The sequence below is a fragment of the Meles meles genome, chromosome 3, assembly GCF_922984935.1.
Source record: "Meles meles chromosome 3, mMelMel3.1 paternal haplotype, whole genome shotgun sequence".
NCBI classification, from domain to species: Eukaryota; Metazoa; Chordata; class Mammalia; order Carnivora; family Mustelidae; genus Meles; species Meles meles.
Window position 1 is genome coordinate 158,547,206 of NC_060068.1, and position 19,666 is coordinate 158,566,871.

A 19,666-nucleotide genomic window follows, 5' to 3' on the forward strand; every position below is an offset into this window, starting at 1 on the left:
ACTGAGAGGCTGTGGCTTGCCAGCAGGAAACACTGCTCTCACATTACCATCCGAGGTGGCAGGGCAGCTCAGGCATGCCGTCTCAACCTCAGCCTTGGCCCCGCGTGCCGCGCCCACCCCGCGCTCTTGAACCCACCCTTCATGTAGGGCTCGAGAGTAGGGGCTTCCAAGGCAAGTGGAGTTCTGTTAAGAGCCCAGTCTCTGGAGTCAGACTGTGTGTAAAACCCCCTTTAGCACTTTATAGCTGGGCTCTTTGTGTATTAACCTCTGTGCCTTGGTTTCCTTGTTTGTAAAATGGGGCAGGAACAGTGACTTGGAGAATTGGCCCAGGCATCTCTCTGGAGTCAGACTGTGTGTAAAACCCCCTTTAGCACTTTATAGCTGGGGTCTTTGTGTATTAACCTCTGTGCCTTGGTTTCCTTGTTTGTAAAATGGGGCAGGAACAGTGACTTGGAGAATTGGCCCAGTCGATGCCTGGAAAGCACCGAGCACAGAACCCAGCACGTGGTAAACGCTCAGCGGCTGTTCGCTTCCACCTGCGTGCGGGGGTTCCCCAGCCCAGAGTCACCTTGACCCCTGGGGAGGAGAGAGGCTGGGCTGCTGACTCCATGCCTTCCGCATGCCTGTCCCTGGCTGGGAAGTCAGAAATCCTGGTCAGCTCTTAGTTGTGACATTGTGGCTGGTTTTGCTTTTCTTCTTTTTTTATTGTTTGTTTGTTTGTTTGCTTTTTGCCTCGTTGTGAGGAGATGAGTGCTGCATGCACTACTCTAACTTTTCTTCATGTCTACTATGGTAGACTTTCTAGAACTAGTCCCAATACCTCCCATCCCATATGCCTTTATGCAGGGTGACTTTACCACTCTTCCTTTTAAGAAGTAAAGTTTATTTTCTCTCCTCTTGAATCCAAGTAGGCCTTCGACTAGTTCCGCCAACAGGAAGTGGCAGAAGCGACACTGAGTTTCAGAACCTAGGCCGTAAGAGGCCTTGCAGCTTGTAGCTTCTGCATTTATCTTCTTGGAGACCTGGGCCAACATGGGAGCCCTGTGGCAGCGACCAGGAAGTGCCCCGCAGACTCTTCTACTCTCCGCTCTGGGCCCCAGGAGGGATCTGTGGGCACCAAGGACCCAGAACCCGGAGGTCTGCTGTGCTCAGCCTCCATGACCTGGGGACTATTTTGGCCCTCCCCCCGGGGTTCAGAAGAGGTCGAAGAGTTGTTACTCTATATTCCATAATAAAGGATGCTTTCCCCCAACACACGAGGGAGAACCAACCACTGGCAGGAATATATTAGAGAGTGATAGGGGCTAGCCTGCCCATAAAACTGTTGACTTCTTACTTCAGACACCTCAGGAGCAAAAGAGCTGGGCAGAAACAGCGTCTTCGCGCATCACTGACCTCTCTGTTGGGCCCCAGGGGTCCTTGTAACCTTCCGCCTCTTTACCCATCTTCACAGCCCGGTCCTGGTGCTCCTCTTTTTAGAATACCTTGTTTTGGCTGCAGGTGGAATCACTGGGGAAGAAAATAACGTAAATGCTCTTATATTTTCTACTCTTGCAGCTTGTCAGGCAAGACCATCTGGCCGGTGTAGCCATTTCCTCACAGTCCTGCTCCCACTTGTCTCTTTGTCCACAAGCATCCTTATGACATAGGCCTGAGCTCCCACTGGGAGCCTGATAACCGCAGATGTGGTTCACTGAAGCCGGGGGATCTCATGGTAGTCAGCACCGCGTCCTCCCAGGGGCTCAAAATGTTCTCAAAGAAGAAACATTTTGCTCTCTTCAGAAAATGAATCAGCCTCACACCCAAACTCCCCTAATGGGCAGCCTGTCTTGAGTTAAGCTTGTTCTTCAAAAGTACTTATTGTGCCTGTGCCTGGAGAGGAGGGAGTAGAACCCTTCTCTTTCTGTCACAAGTCGCCTCTCCGCACAGCTCCATACGTGCCTGGTTTCACCCGTTTATGTTGTTTGTTTGTTTGTTTTAATTTTTATTTATTTGATGACAGGCAGAGAGGCAGGCAGAGAGAGTGGAAGGGAAGCAGGCTCCCTGCTGAGCAGAAAGCCTGATGCGGGGCTTGATCCCAGGACTCTGGGATCATGACCTGAGCCAAAGGCAGAGAGGCTTTAATCCACCGACCCCCTGAGCCACCCAGGCGCCCCTTTCACCCGTTTATCAATGCGATGTGTATCTAATGTTTGCATCGTGGAGTAAACAAGAGCCCCCTCCCCCACCACGCTACTGCTTTTTGATGGTTTTTCACTCACGTGGCAGTTCTGATTTCTCAAGACTCTTGTTAAAGCAGGATTATGCCCTCCCACCATCCCCGCTTTTTTTTTTTTTTTTCTTTCTTTTTTGAGAAGAATGATTATAACTGCTCTCAGGCTAACCAGAGATTTTTATTTGTGTTTTCTCTCAAAGCATCAACGACAACTTTCTTTACCACTCACCCAATCTAAATCATCTCCCAAAAGAGGATTTTTCAGGGAAGAAACAGATCATTTAATTAAAAACCTCCTGGGCAAGAGGATTAGCAAATTAATTAATTCTTCTGATGAGCTGCAAGACAACTTTCGAGAGTTCTACGAAAGCTGGCACAGCAAGCCCACGGACTACCACGGTCTGTTGCTGCCTCACATCGAGGGGCCAGAAATCAAAGTCTGGGCCCAGCGCTACTTGCGCTGGATTCCAGAAGCCCAGATCCTGGGTGGTGGCAGAGTGGCCACCATGAGCAAACTCTTGGAAATGATGGAGGAAGTAGAGCACTTACAAGAGAAAATCGACGAGAGACACCACAGCCAGGAGGCCCTCCCGGCGGAGGCACCCCCATTGCTGAGGAGCTCCGCCCGGTTATCCTCCTTGTTTCCTTTCGCTCTGCTGCAGCGACACTCCTCGAAGCCAGTCTTGCCCACCAGTGGCTGGAAAGCTTTGGGTGATGAAGACGATCTGGCCAAACGAGAAGATGAGTTTGTGGATCTGGGGGATGTGTGACCCGCCTGCTCAGTGATTGTGAAGGAGGAGCGGTGAGGGCTGGGACAGGAGGCAAAGACAATTGCTCTCCGGATTAGCGGATCACACTGAAGCTTACTGCTGCCGGGGTGGTGGGGGTGGGAGCTCTAGTTCAGGGCTCTGCAGCAGGAATCCTGGACCTTCAGGAAAAGAGCTGGTTCTCGTGTTTTTTTCATGCTCCTGAAAGACTATGCAATTAAAACCGTATCTGTAGTGTTATTAATTGAAAACAATAACTACTTGACCCACAATAGAACCGTGGCCATTGTCTGATGCGTAAGTATTATACAGAACCTGCAGTGGCGGGTCTACTACTAGAAAGGGCTCAGTATTGGACTCAATACTCACTTCAGATCCTTCCTGTGCCAAGATAATTTATCTAGTCCTTGGGAACAGTGTGTGTCTCTCTACCCATCTTAGTTCGGAGCAAGTTCAGCTTTATCCGATGTGTGTATGGCAGATTGAAAGACTCCCATAGAGGCATTAAGATGTATGGCATTCGTTTACACCATAGCATTTTTCCTTTCTACATCCTCTCGCCTGAGAAAAGCTGGGGGAATTCCACCCATGTCACCCATCCTGACATTTCCAGCCATCCCCCCTCCTGCATGGGCTGTGGCTAGCCGACCAGCCCCCCCGCCCTTCCTGTGTGCTGACAGCTCCAGGTTTCTCTCTGCCCACTCCGACCCCCTCACTGCCGTCCCTGCACACCCCCGCCGTGGTGCATGGAGTCCCAGGATCTTGCTGCTAAATCTGTTGGTTAAACTGAGGGGAACCCTTTGGTTTGCCCGAAGGAGCTCCCATTCTTCTGGAGCCTCTTCAGTGTTTGAAAGTGTTTTGCCTTTTTCTAGCTGTGTGCCGAGGCTTGGGACCATTTGTGACCGCAGTCCTCTGCCGCAGCCTTCTCACGGTCTCCCCGAGGTCTCTTAAAACCGCGCAGATGTGAGCAGGATCCCTTCTGCATGTGGCTTCCGTAGGGAGGCCGCGAAGCCTGAATAGCAGAGGTGATGGTTCTCCTACAGTACCTCAACGATTTCAAAGCCATAGAAGAAACTTGATTATGCCTGGTCACCTTGGATCTGCTGTCTAAATGGTATATATATTTTTAAAGGCAGGAAAGTACATTCTTAAGGACCAGTGTTTTCTTTCTCAGTGGAACCCTGTTAAATCCCACAACAGGAAGGGGGGAAAACTAATGTTAGAATGTTGCAAATTGAATGTTTGCCTTTTATATACATTTCCTCTACGGTATCGATCTCGCAATTTGAATGTTAAGTGTTTAGAAAAAGTTCAGTTGCTTGAGGGCAATAAGAAATTTTGAAACTGTTGACAAAGAAGTTTCTCAGTTTGCACTGAATAGTCTTTTTGTGTGTATAAGAAATTGCTTTGCCGTTCTCCCCATTCCACGTTGACACATGAGCCAGGTTGGTCTGTTAGAATGACAGAGGCTGAGAGGGCAAGGATTCATGCATTGGGGGCCAAACGCATGTCCGGTCTTGGTTGCCTTAAGAGTCTCCCTAGTGAGTTCAGTGTTAGGCTTGCAATAGGGATTTTAAAAATACACTAGTTCATTAGCTACCTTAACATACATTCTGTGGGCCTTCTTAAACTAGCACTAACCTCCACTTCTCTGCCCCACTGCCTCCCAGATACACTATGGAGCTAACTATTTTTGTTACCATATTATAACGTGAATATTTATACAGTAGCCTCTTCAATTAGGATCTTAGTAATTTTCATTCCAAAAATGCCCGGTGTGATGCTTTACACTCCACAAAGTATGGTTTAAAGGCACAAGGTCATGGCCCTTGTCATAGCAGTTGAATGTGCATTGAAATATTTTTCTATGATTTTTAAAAATAATTACAATAGAAGAATAAGCTGTTGTTACATGTGAGGTCATGACAATTTATGTATTTATATTTGAAATCAGATTTCTATAAACTTGTATTTGTGTACAGAATTCTCAGTCGGTTTATATATTGTGACATTTTTATTCAAGATTGAGATATGGATTATGCTTAACAGTACAAGCTGAAATGAGACCATTTACTTTGTTTAAAATGCTGCACTGTGCAAGTTTGGAAATGTACATTAATTGACTGTATATAATATCTTGAGTTTGTTTATACCTCCAAGTTTTTACACTGAAGATAAATTAGCTTTAAAAACATTCAAAACTTTTTTTTTTTAAAGGGAATAAGCTGTTGGGCTATTATCTGTTTAAATGTGCTTTCTATTTTCCCAGCGTACAATGAAAGTTTATACTTGTATCTCACTGCATCATATCTGATTGCAGAAATTAAAGCACAATTTACAAACAGTACTGCATTAGATGTGGTTGATACAGCATGGAACAATTTCATTCATCCAGTGTGTGTGTGTGTGTGTGTGTGTGTGTGTGTGTGTGTGTGTGTGTTGGGTTGAGTTGGTTGGTTGGTTGGTGGTGGGAAACCAACAATAAAATAAATATTTTAAATTTTAGGGGCACCTGGCTGGTTCGATCAGTAGAGCATGTGATTCTTGATCTTGGGGTCAGGAGTTTGAGCTCCATGTTGGGTGAAGAGTTTACTATAAAAAAAATAAAATTTCAGGTGAGGATGAAATACTATGAAGAACAATAAAATAGGGCAAATAAAGGAAAAGGGCTTTTTAAATATGTGAAATAAAATATTGCTGCCTCTTTGCTTTTGAGGGCATATAATATGAGAAGTCTGTTTTATTGCTGGAAGAGATCTTAAGGTCAGCTAAAACTGTGAGAGAGAAGAGGCTTTATTTTTCCTTCCAGAGAGGAGGAATGAGCTGGCAGAAAGAGACGGTGTGTGATGGTAGAATTTTTTCTAATTTGTTCAGTTTAGCACGTACTAGATTGAGACCTGTCACTTGTGTTTGTTGGGAGAGTTCCATTTCCTTGACCTCTCCTATCTGCATCCCTCCTCTGCTCACCTCCTATTATGTCTAGCCGGGCCTAGCTCCTTGTCACCAAGCCAGCTCTGAAACATCACCGGAACTTAATAAGCCCCCATTGCTACCACATTCTTTTTATGGGTCTTCACTATTAAGTTCCCAAGTAGTAGTTAGGATCCTATAGATGAGCAGATTTCAGTCCTGTTTTCCACATTTCTTTAACAGCCCTTGGACTTTAGGTGGACTTCGCAGTCTCTCTCTCCTGATTTTGCTTGTTCCTTGGTTTCCAGTTGAGGGCAGTGGGAGCGCTTGTGGGGGAGGGGGAGCAAGTAACAAATGGGACACTTCATCTGGTGTGAAACAGGATTGGGCAGGGACTCCTGCTGAGAACAGGCTCCTGGCTCCTTCACATCCTCTCCTGTGCTGGAAGGGAACTGGGGGGCAGAAGGAGCTGCACCGTAGCCTCTTTCCCGAGCCCCTCCTGTATTGTGGCCAGAGTTGCTCCACGGAAGGAAAGTCTCCTCAGCCGTGTGTGCTGTGCCAATATGCCCCACCTGGGGCTCTAGAGCGTTTCTGAAGCCATCCTCGGGGCAGGACAGCAGGGCCCGACAGGACCCTTCACCCCATACCATCGCAGGGACGGTCTGTAGTGACCATGTCCTTCCACACGTGCCCTTCCAACAGCGTCCCAACACCACATACTGCCCTTAAGACTATTGAGATGGAAGTAGGTGGGGGAGATCCTGTTTGTGGTGTGGATTCCAGTGTAAGGAGGGCTGTGTATGTCGGTAAGCAGGCTAGCCATGGGGAAATACCATTTTAAATACCATTTATCAATTGCAGAGGAAAATCATTGGTTGGAATGGTGCTTTTGTGTCTTAAAAACACAGACATCTCAGACGATTTTGTGGTTCAGGCCCAGGTTCTTTCTTTTTAATCCTTCTATTACATTGTCTGCCTCTAGCAATTAAGGGATATGAAGTGTATGATCAGATGGAAAGACACACAGTAAGCTTTTTTGGCCTTCCCTTAAGAAAACTTTCCAGTTTGGCTAGCTAGTCCAGTTTTTGTAAAGCAGTTAGCTTTTTTTTTTTTTTTTAGATCTGAGTATTACTTTTATAAAAGGTCATGTGGCTTACTTTCCACTCCCTCCCATGCACGCCCACCCCAGCCCAAAATCCAGAATGGAGGACTTTTCAAATGATCATTTCACGGAGCCTTGGGGCCGGTAAATGTGGCGCCTATTCCCGGCCCTGAAAGGGTGCAGTGTGTGCCAGTCTTGGGTCGGGCAGGAATGCAGACGGAGTACATTTTCTCCCTCAGACTGCCCCCGAGGACTGGGCTTGGAACGCTACTGCAATCTCTCCAAGGAGAGCTGAACACAGCCTATCCCCTGGCGGGCAGGTGTGGGGCCAGGACAGGCTGGGAAGGGGGCCTGTTGGAAATGAAGGTCACATTCTAGATCCTTTTTTTTTTTTCCTTGAAGGGTGACTGACCTACAATGCTGTATTCGTTTCAGGTGTACAATATACTGGTTTTACAGTTCTGTGAATTACTGGATGCTCCCTAAGGTTGGTGTTGTCACTGTTACTGTACAACGTCATTTTAATATTATTGACTATTTCCTATGTTGTACTCTTCATCTCAGTGACTTCTCTTACAACTGGAACTTTGTACTACTAATCCCTTAATTTTGCCTATCCCCCACCCACCTCCCCTCTGGCAGCCTTCAGTTCTCTGTATTTAATAAGAGTCTGTTTTCTTGTTCCTTCCTTTGTTTTTGATTCCACGTATAAGTGAGATCCTGTAGTATTTGTCTTTCTGGGCTTACTTCACTTAGCATCATACCGTCTAGTTCTCTCCATGTGGTTGCAGCATTCGGGAACCTGATAAGAGTTGGCAATATGCGGGGGCATGCCAAAACTCAGCAAAAATGTAGTTACGATGTGTTTAAGTCGTGTTTGAATTTTCATTGCAAGAAAAAACTAAGCAAATCTTGAACTCTAGTTAATGATACTGCCGCCAAAAAAAATGATACTGCCACCAAATTATTGAGAGAGACGTGTACTGTTGTCTGCTGCTGACTTTGAATGGCAAAAGCAATAAGATGGGTTAATGGGGGGCGCCTGGGTGGCTCAGTGGGTTAAAGCCTCTGCCTTCAGCTCAGGTCATGATCCCAGGGTCCTGGGATCGAGCCCCATATCGGGCTCTCTGCTCAGCAGGGAGCCTGCTTCTCCCTTTCTCTCTCTCTATGCCTGCCTCTTTGCCTGCTTGTGATCTCAGTCTGTCAAATAAATAAATAAAATCTTTAAAAAGAAAAAAAAAAAAGATGGGTTAATGGATGAGTAGAGGGATGGATATGGTTGGTGTGTGATAAAGTAGAGCAAAATATCAGTGAGATGATCTAAGGCTGGGTGTGTGAGGCTATGGGTAGTCACAGAATTCCTTAAATTTTGCTGTATTTGAAACATAATAAATGTTGGGGAATTTTTTAAATCGTTCAAGAAGTAATTATAAATAGAATATATATATGGAATTCCATATATATTCCATATGTGTATGTGTGTGTATATATATATACACACATATATATACATATATATATATATGGAAGTATATTGGTCCTTTATGGGAGAAGACAAACCCTATCTTTACCAAATTACCTGGCCACCAGGATATAATGGAACTCGGAGAAGGATTTGGAATTTTCATGTTCCCCTGCCTTGAGGCCCCCTTTTCCATTTCCATTGTCCCTCTGGGTCATTCTCTGTTGCCTGGATCATTATTACAAATTACCTCCTCCACTTGCAGTCCCTTCTCTTGATGCCAGTGAATCTTCCTGGAGCAACCATGTGATTTTTTTTGGCTTGGAAAGTTTTCATGGCTGCATCCCTGAGAACTCTGGGTTGCAACAACTTAAGCCAGAAAGAGCAATAGTGTGCGTGTTTGAAGGTTTAGGTGAGAGACGCTATTTGGCTCTCAGAGCCTGGAGAGCATCACAGTTGCTCTGTATAGCCAGACTGACGGGTCAACTCATGACGTTCCACCAGACTGAAAATGCAACTCTGTAGTTAGACTTCCCAGATAACCGACCATAGTTAAATCGAGTTAACCATAGTTAAATAGTCTCCTCGATTTAACTTATTCTTTGCAGTAGTACAGGAGTCTTAGAGTATGGGAAGCCTGCTTCTGGCCTTTGGTCCATCAAGGCTGCCACCCAGAGGGCTCCTAGCCTGGGCCTTAGTCTGCATTCCCCCATGACCAACTCTGAGACAAAAAATTGAGTGATCCTGGGCAGCACAGAGGGAGTGGGGAAGTAGGACCGGAAAGCGACAGAACACAGAGTACCTGAATGAACACGTTGTCCCTGTGGCAACCAGCACTCAACCCTGCCAAGTACCCTCTGAGAGACCATAGGAATGGAGGGCGGGGATGTTGGTTATAACGTAACACTTCTCCCTCAACATTGTCTTGTGGAAATTTCTCTAGATCAGGTGGTAGAGTTCAGTGCATTCTTACATAATAGCCGCTCAGAAAGCATCCCCACCATAAAAAGTCCCTGATTTCTCCCCCAAATTCCAAATGTGGGATTGTCTGTGCCTCCCTTCTTTATAAAGGAGCACCATTTCTATATCCTCAAACCAGTGGACGCTTCTAAAAACCCTTCCTATTTCTGCCAGGGAGTCAAGTTTCATCCTGCCTCAGAGCTTCCGGTTACAGGACCCAAGTTCCCACAATTCTTAAAGATCTGACCTGCACTGTCTCCGTGGCCTCACAGGAAACAGCAGAATTAACTCGGTGATTATGTGATTCAATCCTTATTGTAAAGTCGAAATTTTTATTTAATCGAATCAAATCATTTTAAAAATCGCAGTGTTTCAATTCACAGAGTACCTCTCTATTCATCATCCGATTCCAAGAATCCCTGCCAGCCCTTCCAAGTGCAGTAACGTTCTCAAGGGAGCACCACTGCCCCCAAATCCTCCAAGCTACAGAACAAGGGGAAAGAACAGCAGGAATTCAAGAAATAAATGTTTTGTGATTTAAAAAAAAAACAAAACAAAAACGAGTTAAAAGCCAAGAAATTAAACAGCTTCTGTTTGTAGTAGGTGGTGAGAAAAACATAATGTAACACATACCATTTCCTGCCTTTGCATAACCAGTTTGAAGTACAGTTCTGTGTGAGCATATTCAAAACTTGGTTTTCCTCGCAATAACATAGCACAGGGAATAAGGGCTCTGTGTGTTGGGAGGCACAAGGAGAGCTTATCCTGGACTGACTCAGGCAGAGAGGAGCCAAGTTGTCAGGACAAAAGGCAACTTAAGCACATGAATTCTGGCCTGACATGATGGCGGCTCAGTTCACAGATATAGTTCTGTGACTGTATCCCAAGGGCCCACATTTTGGGGTACCCCTCTACTTAGACCAGGTGGTTGAGGATATTTGTAACTTACAGAGACAACACGCTGCATGATACGAATCTGCCTTACAATTGCAAGTTTCTTTTTTTGGTAACAACTTTATTGATCTCTAATTCACATACTTTACAATTCACCCCTTTAAGGTGTACAATTCAGTAGTTTTTAATATATTCACAGTCACACAGCCATCACCACAATCAATTATAGAACATTTTCATCACTTCAAAAAAATCCATACCCTTTAGCTCTTACTCCTCAACCCCCCTGTTCCCCAAGCCTTGGGCAACCACTAATAAATCTGTCTCTTTATATTTGCTTATTCTGGACATTTCATATAAATGGAATCGCATAAGCGGTCTTCTGTGATGGATTTCTTCCACTTAGCATAATGTTTTCAAGGCTTATCCACACTGTAGCATGTATCAAAATTTCATTCCTTTGTATGACTTAATAATAATAACCTCATATGGATATACCACATTTGGCTTATCCATTCATCAGTCTGGACAACTGGGTCATTTCCACCTTTTAGCTAGTATGGATAATGCTATCACAAACACTTGTATGCAAGTTTCTGTGTAGACATGTGTACTTTCTCTTGAGTATGAATCTCAGAATGGAATGTCTAGGTCAAATAGGAGCTCTTTGTTTAACTTCTTGAGGAACCATCTGACTGTTCCAAAGTGATGGCACCATTTTATATTCCCATCAGCAATGTATGAGGGTTCCAGTTTCTCCACATCTTGCTGGCACTGGTTATTACCTGACTTTTCACTTTAGCCATCCTAGTAGGGATGAGGTGATATTCATTTTATTTGTCATTTGCATTTCCCTGATGGTGTTGAACATCTTTTCATGGGCTTTTTGGCAATTTGTCTGTCTTCCTTGTGGTTGGAGAAATGTCTGTTTGGATCCTTTGTTCATTTTTTAATTGTATTGTGTTTTTGAGTCAAGGATTCTTTATATATTCTAGATACAAGTTCCTTATCAGATATATGATTTGTAATGCTTTTTCCCCATTCTGTGGCTTGTTTTTTCATCTTTTTGATTGTCCTTGCAGCACAAAAGTTTAATTTTGATGAAGTCCAATTTATTTATTTATTTTTTTAAGTAGGCTCCACACGCAGTGTGGAGCCCAACATGAGGCTTGAATTCGCGACTGTGAGGTCAAGACCTGAGCCGAAATCAAGAGTCAGATACTCAATTGACTGAGCCATTCTGGTGACCCTGATTTGTTTTTTATCCTTTGGTTGCTTGTTCTCCGGGTATCACATATAAGAATCCATTGCCAAATCCAAGGTTACAATGATTTACCCCTATGTTTTCTTACTATACTTATACAATGTTCTTAAAATTTAGAACTTTCATTCATTTGAGTTAATTTTTGTATATGGTGTGAGGTAAAAAGGTCCAACTTATTCTATTCCATGTGGATATCCATGCGAGTTTCTTTATGAACCCTCTCTTTTCATTCTGGCTGCTGGTAGTTGAGGCTATTTTGATTAGAGGGATCCTATAGGATACAGAAGTGATGTGCCTAGGCATCGTGACCCCACTGTTTCATTTTGACCCAGTCAGTACGTGTTAAAGAAGCTGATGCAGGAGGAGATACATTTAGACTATTTGGTCTCTGATCTTTTATATTATCATAAAAGATCGGCTTTGATATTTGTGAATAAAGCCATCACTGGAGATGAAATAGGCAGTTTTATTAATAAGACAGGAAGGAAAATTCTCCCTAGCTCTCTGGATCTAATTCAGCATTGTTCAGGGACCTTGTAATTCCTGGTTCACACTCCTGCCACCCTTGGCTTCCCACTGCCCTTTTCCTGTTATTTTCCCTCTGTCCCTCCCATGACAGTGGAAGACTTGGCCTTCTTCTATTCACATGGAGTCCCCACACCTGTGCCCTGGCTGCCATCACTTGTTATCTGCACAGGAACCTTTGCTCTCTATTAACTTCTATCTTTCTGGTCCTTTAGTCTCTACTGACCCTGCCCATCAGTATTTTAATGCTCTAGCTTATCGCTAGACTTGAATGCCTTGATCCCAATTTCCCCTTCAACCTGTGCTCCCTACCTCCATGCCCTGCCCTCCACCAGCCAGTCAGACTCCTTGAGACAGTCATCGTCACTTGGGTTTTCACTGTGCCACCTTATACTCACTTCTCAGTCTACTCCAAACTTCTGAGTCCATTATACCGAGGCCCCAATGAACTCCATGCTACCAAACACTTTCTGGTTCTCATCTTGTCTACCAGTGAGAACTAAGCATAACAAGCCAAGAATAAGGAAAGAATGTACATTGGGAAGGCAACTGTCAATAACTTGACTTGACTTCCTCAGTGGTCGGTGATATGGGCCAGTTCTTCCTTCATGAAATAGTCCTTCTCTGGGGTTCTGCATTACTATGCTTCCCTCGTTTTCTTCCCCTTTGGCAGCTCCTTCTTAGTCTCCTCACAGATATTGTTTCCTCTATCCTCCTCAGGTTTCTTCACTCTTAACCCTCTTCCTGGGTGATAATTATTCCTGCAGATTTAGTTACCTTGTGGACACATGTGACCCTCAAATCCTTATCCTCTGCCTATATGCAAAGATCTCCAAATCTTTTTTTAAGAGTATATTTTTAAGTAATCTCTATACACAACGTGGGGCTCTATACACAAGATCAAGAGTCAAATGCACAATCAACTGAGCCAGTCAGACACCCCTAAAGATCTCCAAATCTTTATCTTCTGCTTTAATCCATTTGTCAAGATTTGAATGTTTACAAAGCACTGAAAACTGAACATGTCCAAAATTAAACTCATTTTACTTCCTCCCAACTGGCTTCTCCTTCAGAATTCTGTTTTCGTAAAATGACCGTACCATTCACTCCGTTGTCCAAACTAGAAATCTGAGAGTTGTCCTAGATGTCTTGTTTCCCCTTACTCCCTGACCCTAATTAGCCCCTAGTGCCTGCTGAGTCTATCTACTACATGTCGACTGAGTCCTTCCACTTCTCTCCATGCCCACCATCACCACCCTGGCATTAACCTGCACAGGCAGAACCCTGGACTCCTCTCTCAGTGTCTCTGCTCTCATTTTTCCACATGTTTCCCTCCAACGTGATACCCACTCTGCAGTCAAAGTCTTTCTAAAATGTCAACTGGATCGGGTCACTTACTTACATACAATTCTCTAAGGCCTTCTCATGACCTTAGGGTGAAGATACAAATCCTTAACCCCCTACACAAAGCCCTGCATGACCTGGCCCATGCTGGCCTCCACATGATAAAAGCAATGACTAATACAAGTTGAGAAAGGACCCAAGGACAGAAGGTAGGACCACGTTGTTCAGCACTTAGTTTTCAGATATGGAAATCTAGTCTTGAGACAGAGCAGGACTGGACTCGGGTCCCTGCAACACTGACCACAAAGCCCAGCATTCCTTGAGAGCTGAAACCCTATGCCTCTTGAGTAGCATATCTCGCAGGATTGCGGAAGCAGGATGCTGAGCAAAGGAGAGACTCAACTACAAAGACTGGTAAAGACCCAACCAGACCAGTCTGTGCTAAGGTGGACTCCAGTGCTGACCTTTCGCTGACCTTTTACTTCATTATGACCCTAAAAATCATGGCCAGGGGAGGAGATTTCACATGCTAATGAGACACAAGATGCATGAGGAAGCATGTTCCGTCCACTGCACCTACATTCCCAATTTCCTGTATCTCTCCTGCCCTTACGTAGATGTCACTCCTTCCACACCTCAGTCTCTGTGAAAACTTTTCCAGGCCTTTGTTGGGAAAAAAACGAAAACAAAACCAAAAACGAACAAACAAAAAAATAGCCTAAAACCTCTAGTCTGGCTTCCAGTAAATTTCTTCTGCTTGGAGAGCCCAAGGACCCTAGCTGGTAACAATCTCATAGTAAGCAAATTTGAATTTGAATTTGAAATATCTATTAAATAGATGGTGATTTGAGTATTTTTTTTTTTAAGTTTTCATTTAAGTGATCTCTATACCCAACATGGGGCTCGACTCATGACCAAGATCAAGTCACATGCTCTACTGAATGAGCCAGCTGGGCACCTCCTTAGTCCTGAAATTCATGTTTTTTTAAAGATTTATTTATTTTAGAGAGAGAGAGAAAGAGAGAGGTGGGGGGAGAAGGCGAGTCAGCAGACTCCATGCTCAATGTGGAGCCCGACACAGGGCTTGATCCCACTAACCCTGAGATCATGACCTGAGCTGAAACCAAGAGTTAGAAGCTCAACCAAATGGGCCATGCAGGTGTCCCTTGTCCTGAAATTCTTAAGAAAGACTGGATATCACCTGTTTCCCAATCTAAACCTCCAGGTGGGGACTGAGATTGTCCCCTCTTAGACAAACACACCACCCAGGCCCAGTCACCTGCAGACAGAAAGAATCACGATGCACGAACATGGTGGTTTCTGAGGTAATTATATGTGTATGTATGTGTAGTGGGGGTAAATGTTGAAGAGAAGAATAATAAGTGGTTGTTTCCAGAAGGAAAAGGAGCTCTGTATTTACAAAATAATAGTCTTAACAACAACATGATATTTTGTTAAGTTCAGAAAAAATCGTGATTTTTAAGTCTCATAGTTTTCTGTAACTTCTTAGTAAATCAGCACTGACTTATCCCTTTCTCTTTCAAACAGCTAACCTCATTCTTAGTTATCTCATAAAGTCTTTCCATTAATCATTAACCCAGAAAAAGTGGAGAGTATCTGCTTGGATCCCGGCATCTTACAGAGGATGAACTCAAGCCCAGGGAGGCAACAGGACTTGATAAGCTCCCTCAGGGGGTTAGCAGAATGCCCTCGTCAGCACCTTTCTTGTCCGGTCCATGTCTTCTCTGCCCAAATCACCTGTCCTAAGCCCTCCCTACAGCTGAGCTTGTGCTCGTAGGTGCCCCTAAGTCTGTTCAGAACAAAGTCTCGGGAGGACAGCAAGCCTGACGGTCCCGTGGTTGTGTTCCTCTACCCAGCTGCGTGTCCTAGCCCCTAACACAGACTGGGAAACCTTGAGTCTTTTCCTGCATAATTAATCTTAACTCTGACATTCAGCGGAACATGGGTAGGACAAAGAGCTTTCAAGGATATACCACCAAAGCGATAGGCACATTCTGAGGCGGGGCACTTCAGGCCTCTAAATGTTACCGATTGTTGATCTGGGAGTCTAAGTACCAGAACACATCCGAACAATAGGATTGCTGAGAAAGGCAGCGCACCATTGTATTAGTGGAAGAATGTAGGGTGTGCTTGAAGTATGAACTATCAGGTCTGGGTTGACTGACTGACCATATCACATAGCCTAATCCATATCCATCTTATAAGGGCAGGATGGTAAGAACAGGAATGGACAGGAAGAAGAAAGTGGTCCAGGGTGACAGGCAACTGCTAAAATGGCTCGCAGCAGTCGTGTCTTTATTAATCTTCTCTCCTTGAGTATGGGCTAGGCCTAGGGACTTCTAACAAATAGGGTGTGCCAATAGTGACTAGGTTACAAAAGACTGTGACTTTCATCTCTTTCTCTTTCTCAAGTTTGGAGCCCTTTGTTTGAGGGAAGCAAACTGCCATTTTGTGAGCCATCCAGTGGAAAGGTCTACACCTCAAGAAATGGATATCTCTGGCCAACAGCCATAAGGACCTAAGGTCAGCCAATAACGAGTGAGTTGGAAACATCTGCCCCCAGTGGGACACGGAAGTGACTACAGTCTCACCAGAAACCCTGACTGCAGTGTTGTAAGAGACGCAGAGCCAGAGTCCCCCGAGCAGCCATGCCCAGATTCCAGGCCCACAGGAACTGTGAGGTGACAAAAATGGTTTTTTGTTCTGAACTATTCAATTTGGGAGTAATTTGTTACAGAGCCATAGTTGGTTAATGTACTCAGTGGGAAGCTACCTCGTGTTGAGAACGCATCAGACATTTCATGAAATGAAGGCTACTCACTGGTGAACTGGAGACATACGAAATGCACAAGCTGAAAGAGAAATTTAAAGGGGAAAGATCTTACAAGAGCTGATGCATCTTTTTAGTAGAGCTGTTCCTACAAAACTGGTGATAGGGATTTAGCCCTAGTACTATTAGCAGATCACTAAGGATTTCCTAATAAAACATGTCATATATTTTTATTTTTGCATGATGCTTTTGAAAACAGGGCTCTATTTTTTTTAAGATTTATTTATTTATTTATTTATTTTAGAGAGCGTGTGAGTGAGAGCGAGTGAGTGGTGGGGAGGGCCAGAGGGAGAGAATCTTCAAGCAGACTCCCCACAGAGCACGGAGCCTGATGCAGGGCTCCATCCCAGGACCCGTGAGATCATGACCTGAGACAAAACCAAGAGTCGGATGCTCCACCCACTGCTCTACCCAGGCACCCCGAGGCTCTTTTTTAAGGAAATGAGTGTGCATTACAAATTCTGATATTTTTGGCAACTAAAATTCAGTAAAATATTTATGAGTGTAAATCACTTAATATTTAGGAACATGGATTTTCCCCCATTTTCAGCCAACACTGTTGTTTGGGACCCATGGTGGCATCGTGCAGTGATCAGTAGGGCAGATTCTGAATCTGGACGGCACGGGTTCCAACCCTAGCCCCACTGAGTTACCAGCTGTCTGACTCTGGGAAGTTACTTAGTCTCTCTTTACTTCAGTTTCTGCATCTGAAGAATGGGGATAATAATGGTATCTACTTCATAGGGTTTTATGAGGATGGTACAAATTAATGAATACAAAGCAATTAAAATAGTGTGTAGCTTATAGTTAGTGCTGTATAAGTATTTGCATGTTGGGGGGGGGGTCAGAAAGGGTGTTCAGTGAACCAGTTTGCAGTCCACGCCCCAGGAACACGGCACCATGGTGTGAAAATTAGTGTGGCAAATGCTCCCCCTCCAAATGCTGGCGGACTGGGACCAGCTGTTTACACAGGGTATACGCCATGCTTTGTCTGATCCAAACGATGGGAGAAAATGTGGTGGCTAGTATTTCAAACAGTTAATGGATATGTTCTTTTCCCTGTGCAATGCTTTTATTCCTACACCATCGGTGTCTCAGTTGTTGGGCGTCTGCCTTCAGCTCACGTCCTGATCCCAGAGTCCTGGGATCAAGCCCCGCATTGGACTCCCTGCTTGGCAGAACCCCTGTTTCTCCCACTTCCCCCTGTATTCCCTCTCTCGCTGTCTCTCTCTCTCTCTGTCAAATAACTAAATAAAATCTTTTAAAAAACAAACAAACAAAAGTTTATTTATTTTTTTTTAAAGATTTATTTATTTTAGAGGGGGAAAGAGAGAGTAAGCGAGCACTGAGGAAGGGGCATAGGGAGAGAGAGAGAGAATCTCAAACAACTCCCTGCTGAGCTCGGGGCTCAATCTTGTGACCCTGAGATCCTGACTGAAGCTGAGACTGAGAGTCGGATGCACAACTGACTGAGCCGCCCAGGCGGCCCTACAGAAGTTTATTCTTAAATGTCAACAAGATCTAAGACACTACAGTCCCGCTATAGGTGGCAACAGATGCGAGGAAAGGGAATCCAGATGTTTAAACAGGAATGGAATTGAGGAGCACCATGACTCAGGCACAAGGAACAGCTTACTTTTCACCAGATTTCCTAATTCCACTATAACCGGGGGTCTTTCCCTGTGGCCTTTGCTTTTAGCTCCTCGAGTTTCTTCTGCTCCTCTTTCTGTGTCTGCTTGAATGCCTCGTCTGCCTCATCAGTCTCCTTGGCCTGCTTCTTGGGCTACTTTGGGGGCTGCTTCTTGCCATCTACATGGCCAGACATGGCACCTGCTGCCCCTTCCCCCGTCCCTCCTCCCCAACCTCTGTTGACTGAAGATCCTTTGATTAGGAAGACGAGTCTGTGGAGAGCGAGGAACAATGTGGAGCACCCTGCTCCCTCTCCCTCTCCCTCCCCCTTGAGTTCCTTGAATGTGAGCAGAGGAATATTAGGACCCCACAATCCACAATATTGATTTAGGGGATCAGTAAAGGAGACCTGCGTCTCACTCCCATTTGGAGCTCTGGGAAGAGGCATGTTTCAGGGAACTCTTCAAGTACCATCAAGGGGGTGACAGAGTAGACCGTTCGCTGGGCCATGTGGGAAGAGAGGCCTGAAGCAGCCCAGGGTGGCAGGGAAGAAGACCAAGATATTCTTCAGGCTGCTCTCGACAGAGTGGTTGACCAGATTCGTGTGTGAAATCCTAATCCTCGCTGTGATGGTAGGAGGAGGTAGGGATCTTTGGGAGGTGAGCAGGTCACAAGGCTGGAGTACTCATGAGTGAGATTAGTGCCCTTATGAGAGAGACCCCAGAGAAATCCCTCGTCCCACCCACCATGTGAGGACACTGCAGGAAGACTGCACCAGGAACCCGGAAGCAGGGTCTCACCGGATACCGAATCTGCTGGTGACTTAATCTTGGACTTCCCGGCCTCCAGATCTGTGAGAAACGAACTTCTGTTGTGTATGAATTTCTCTGTTATAGTAGTGTGAACAGACTAAGACACACACCATCAAGAATGATCTGAAGAGCTGAGAAAGAGGGTCAAGGCTCTGAGGGGTCTTGCAAGTAGGAAGGAGAGCACACGGCTGCAAAGGCCGGGATAGAGACACCCCCTCCTATCCCATGGCCACATCTTGATAGACTTTAAGATGATCTTCCCCTGGAGCCTGGTTACAACCCTGAGAAGAAGTGGGAAACCCCCAGATTGACTGAGAACTTCCTAAATTGACAGGTCGGCCCAAATTAAGATTAAGTTTTCAGACGAAAACAGAATGAGGGCTTTAGATAGAAATTAAGTCCAATTATAGACAAGTTTATGTTTTTGCATACCTAAGTTTGTATCCTATATAATAAACTGGCTGACTTTGCTTAGTCACACAAGTTGAAATATGTTTTTGAAAAAAATATAAAAGTACACCATGCAATTTTCATTACAGAAGAGGTTAAATAATTCAGATTAGATCTCTTCACTGAGCCATGCCTATTTGCATCACACATGGATTTGGTTCAAGGCTGGGTCAGTGGAGATTTCCCTGAAATGTCATCAGCATTTCTAAACACACATTTCCACCCAGTAACTGATCTCCTCTACTGCAACAATCTCTCTTGCACTAGCATTGTGTTCATGAAAGAAAACAATAAGTATGAGTCATAAGTGTAGCTGCTCCTTGGAGGGCAAAATCAGGTACTTGTGTGCTTATAAAAATTCTTGGGGTGCCTGGCTGGCTCAGTGGTGCATGTGATTCTTGATCTTTGGGTTGTGAGTTCAATCCCACATTGGGCATAGAACTTACAGTAGAAAAAATTCTTCAGGGGCGCCTGGGTGGCT

At 44.8% G+C, this 19,666-nt stretch overlaps 1 protein-coding gene across 1 annotated transcript in view; it reads left to right on the forward strand.

Annotated features, from left to right (window-relative positions):
- The window catches only part of MTMR12 (myotubularin related protein 12), a 75,295-nt gene extending 69,972 nt beyond the window's left edge, over nt 1-5,323 (forward strand). Inside the window, exon 16 of the mRNA XM_045999924.1 lies at nt 2,416-5,323. Within this exon, the coding sequence (XP_045855880.1) occupies nt 2,416-2,985 (570 nt within the window). The 3' untranslated portion in view covers nt 2,986-5,323. The remainder of the gene's footprint in view (nt 1-2,415) is intronic.
- Nucleotides 5,324-19,666: the final 14,343 nt, after the last annotated feature.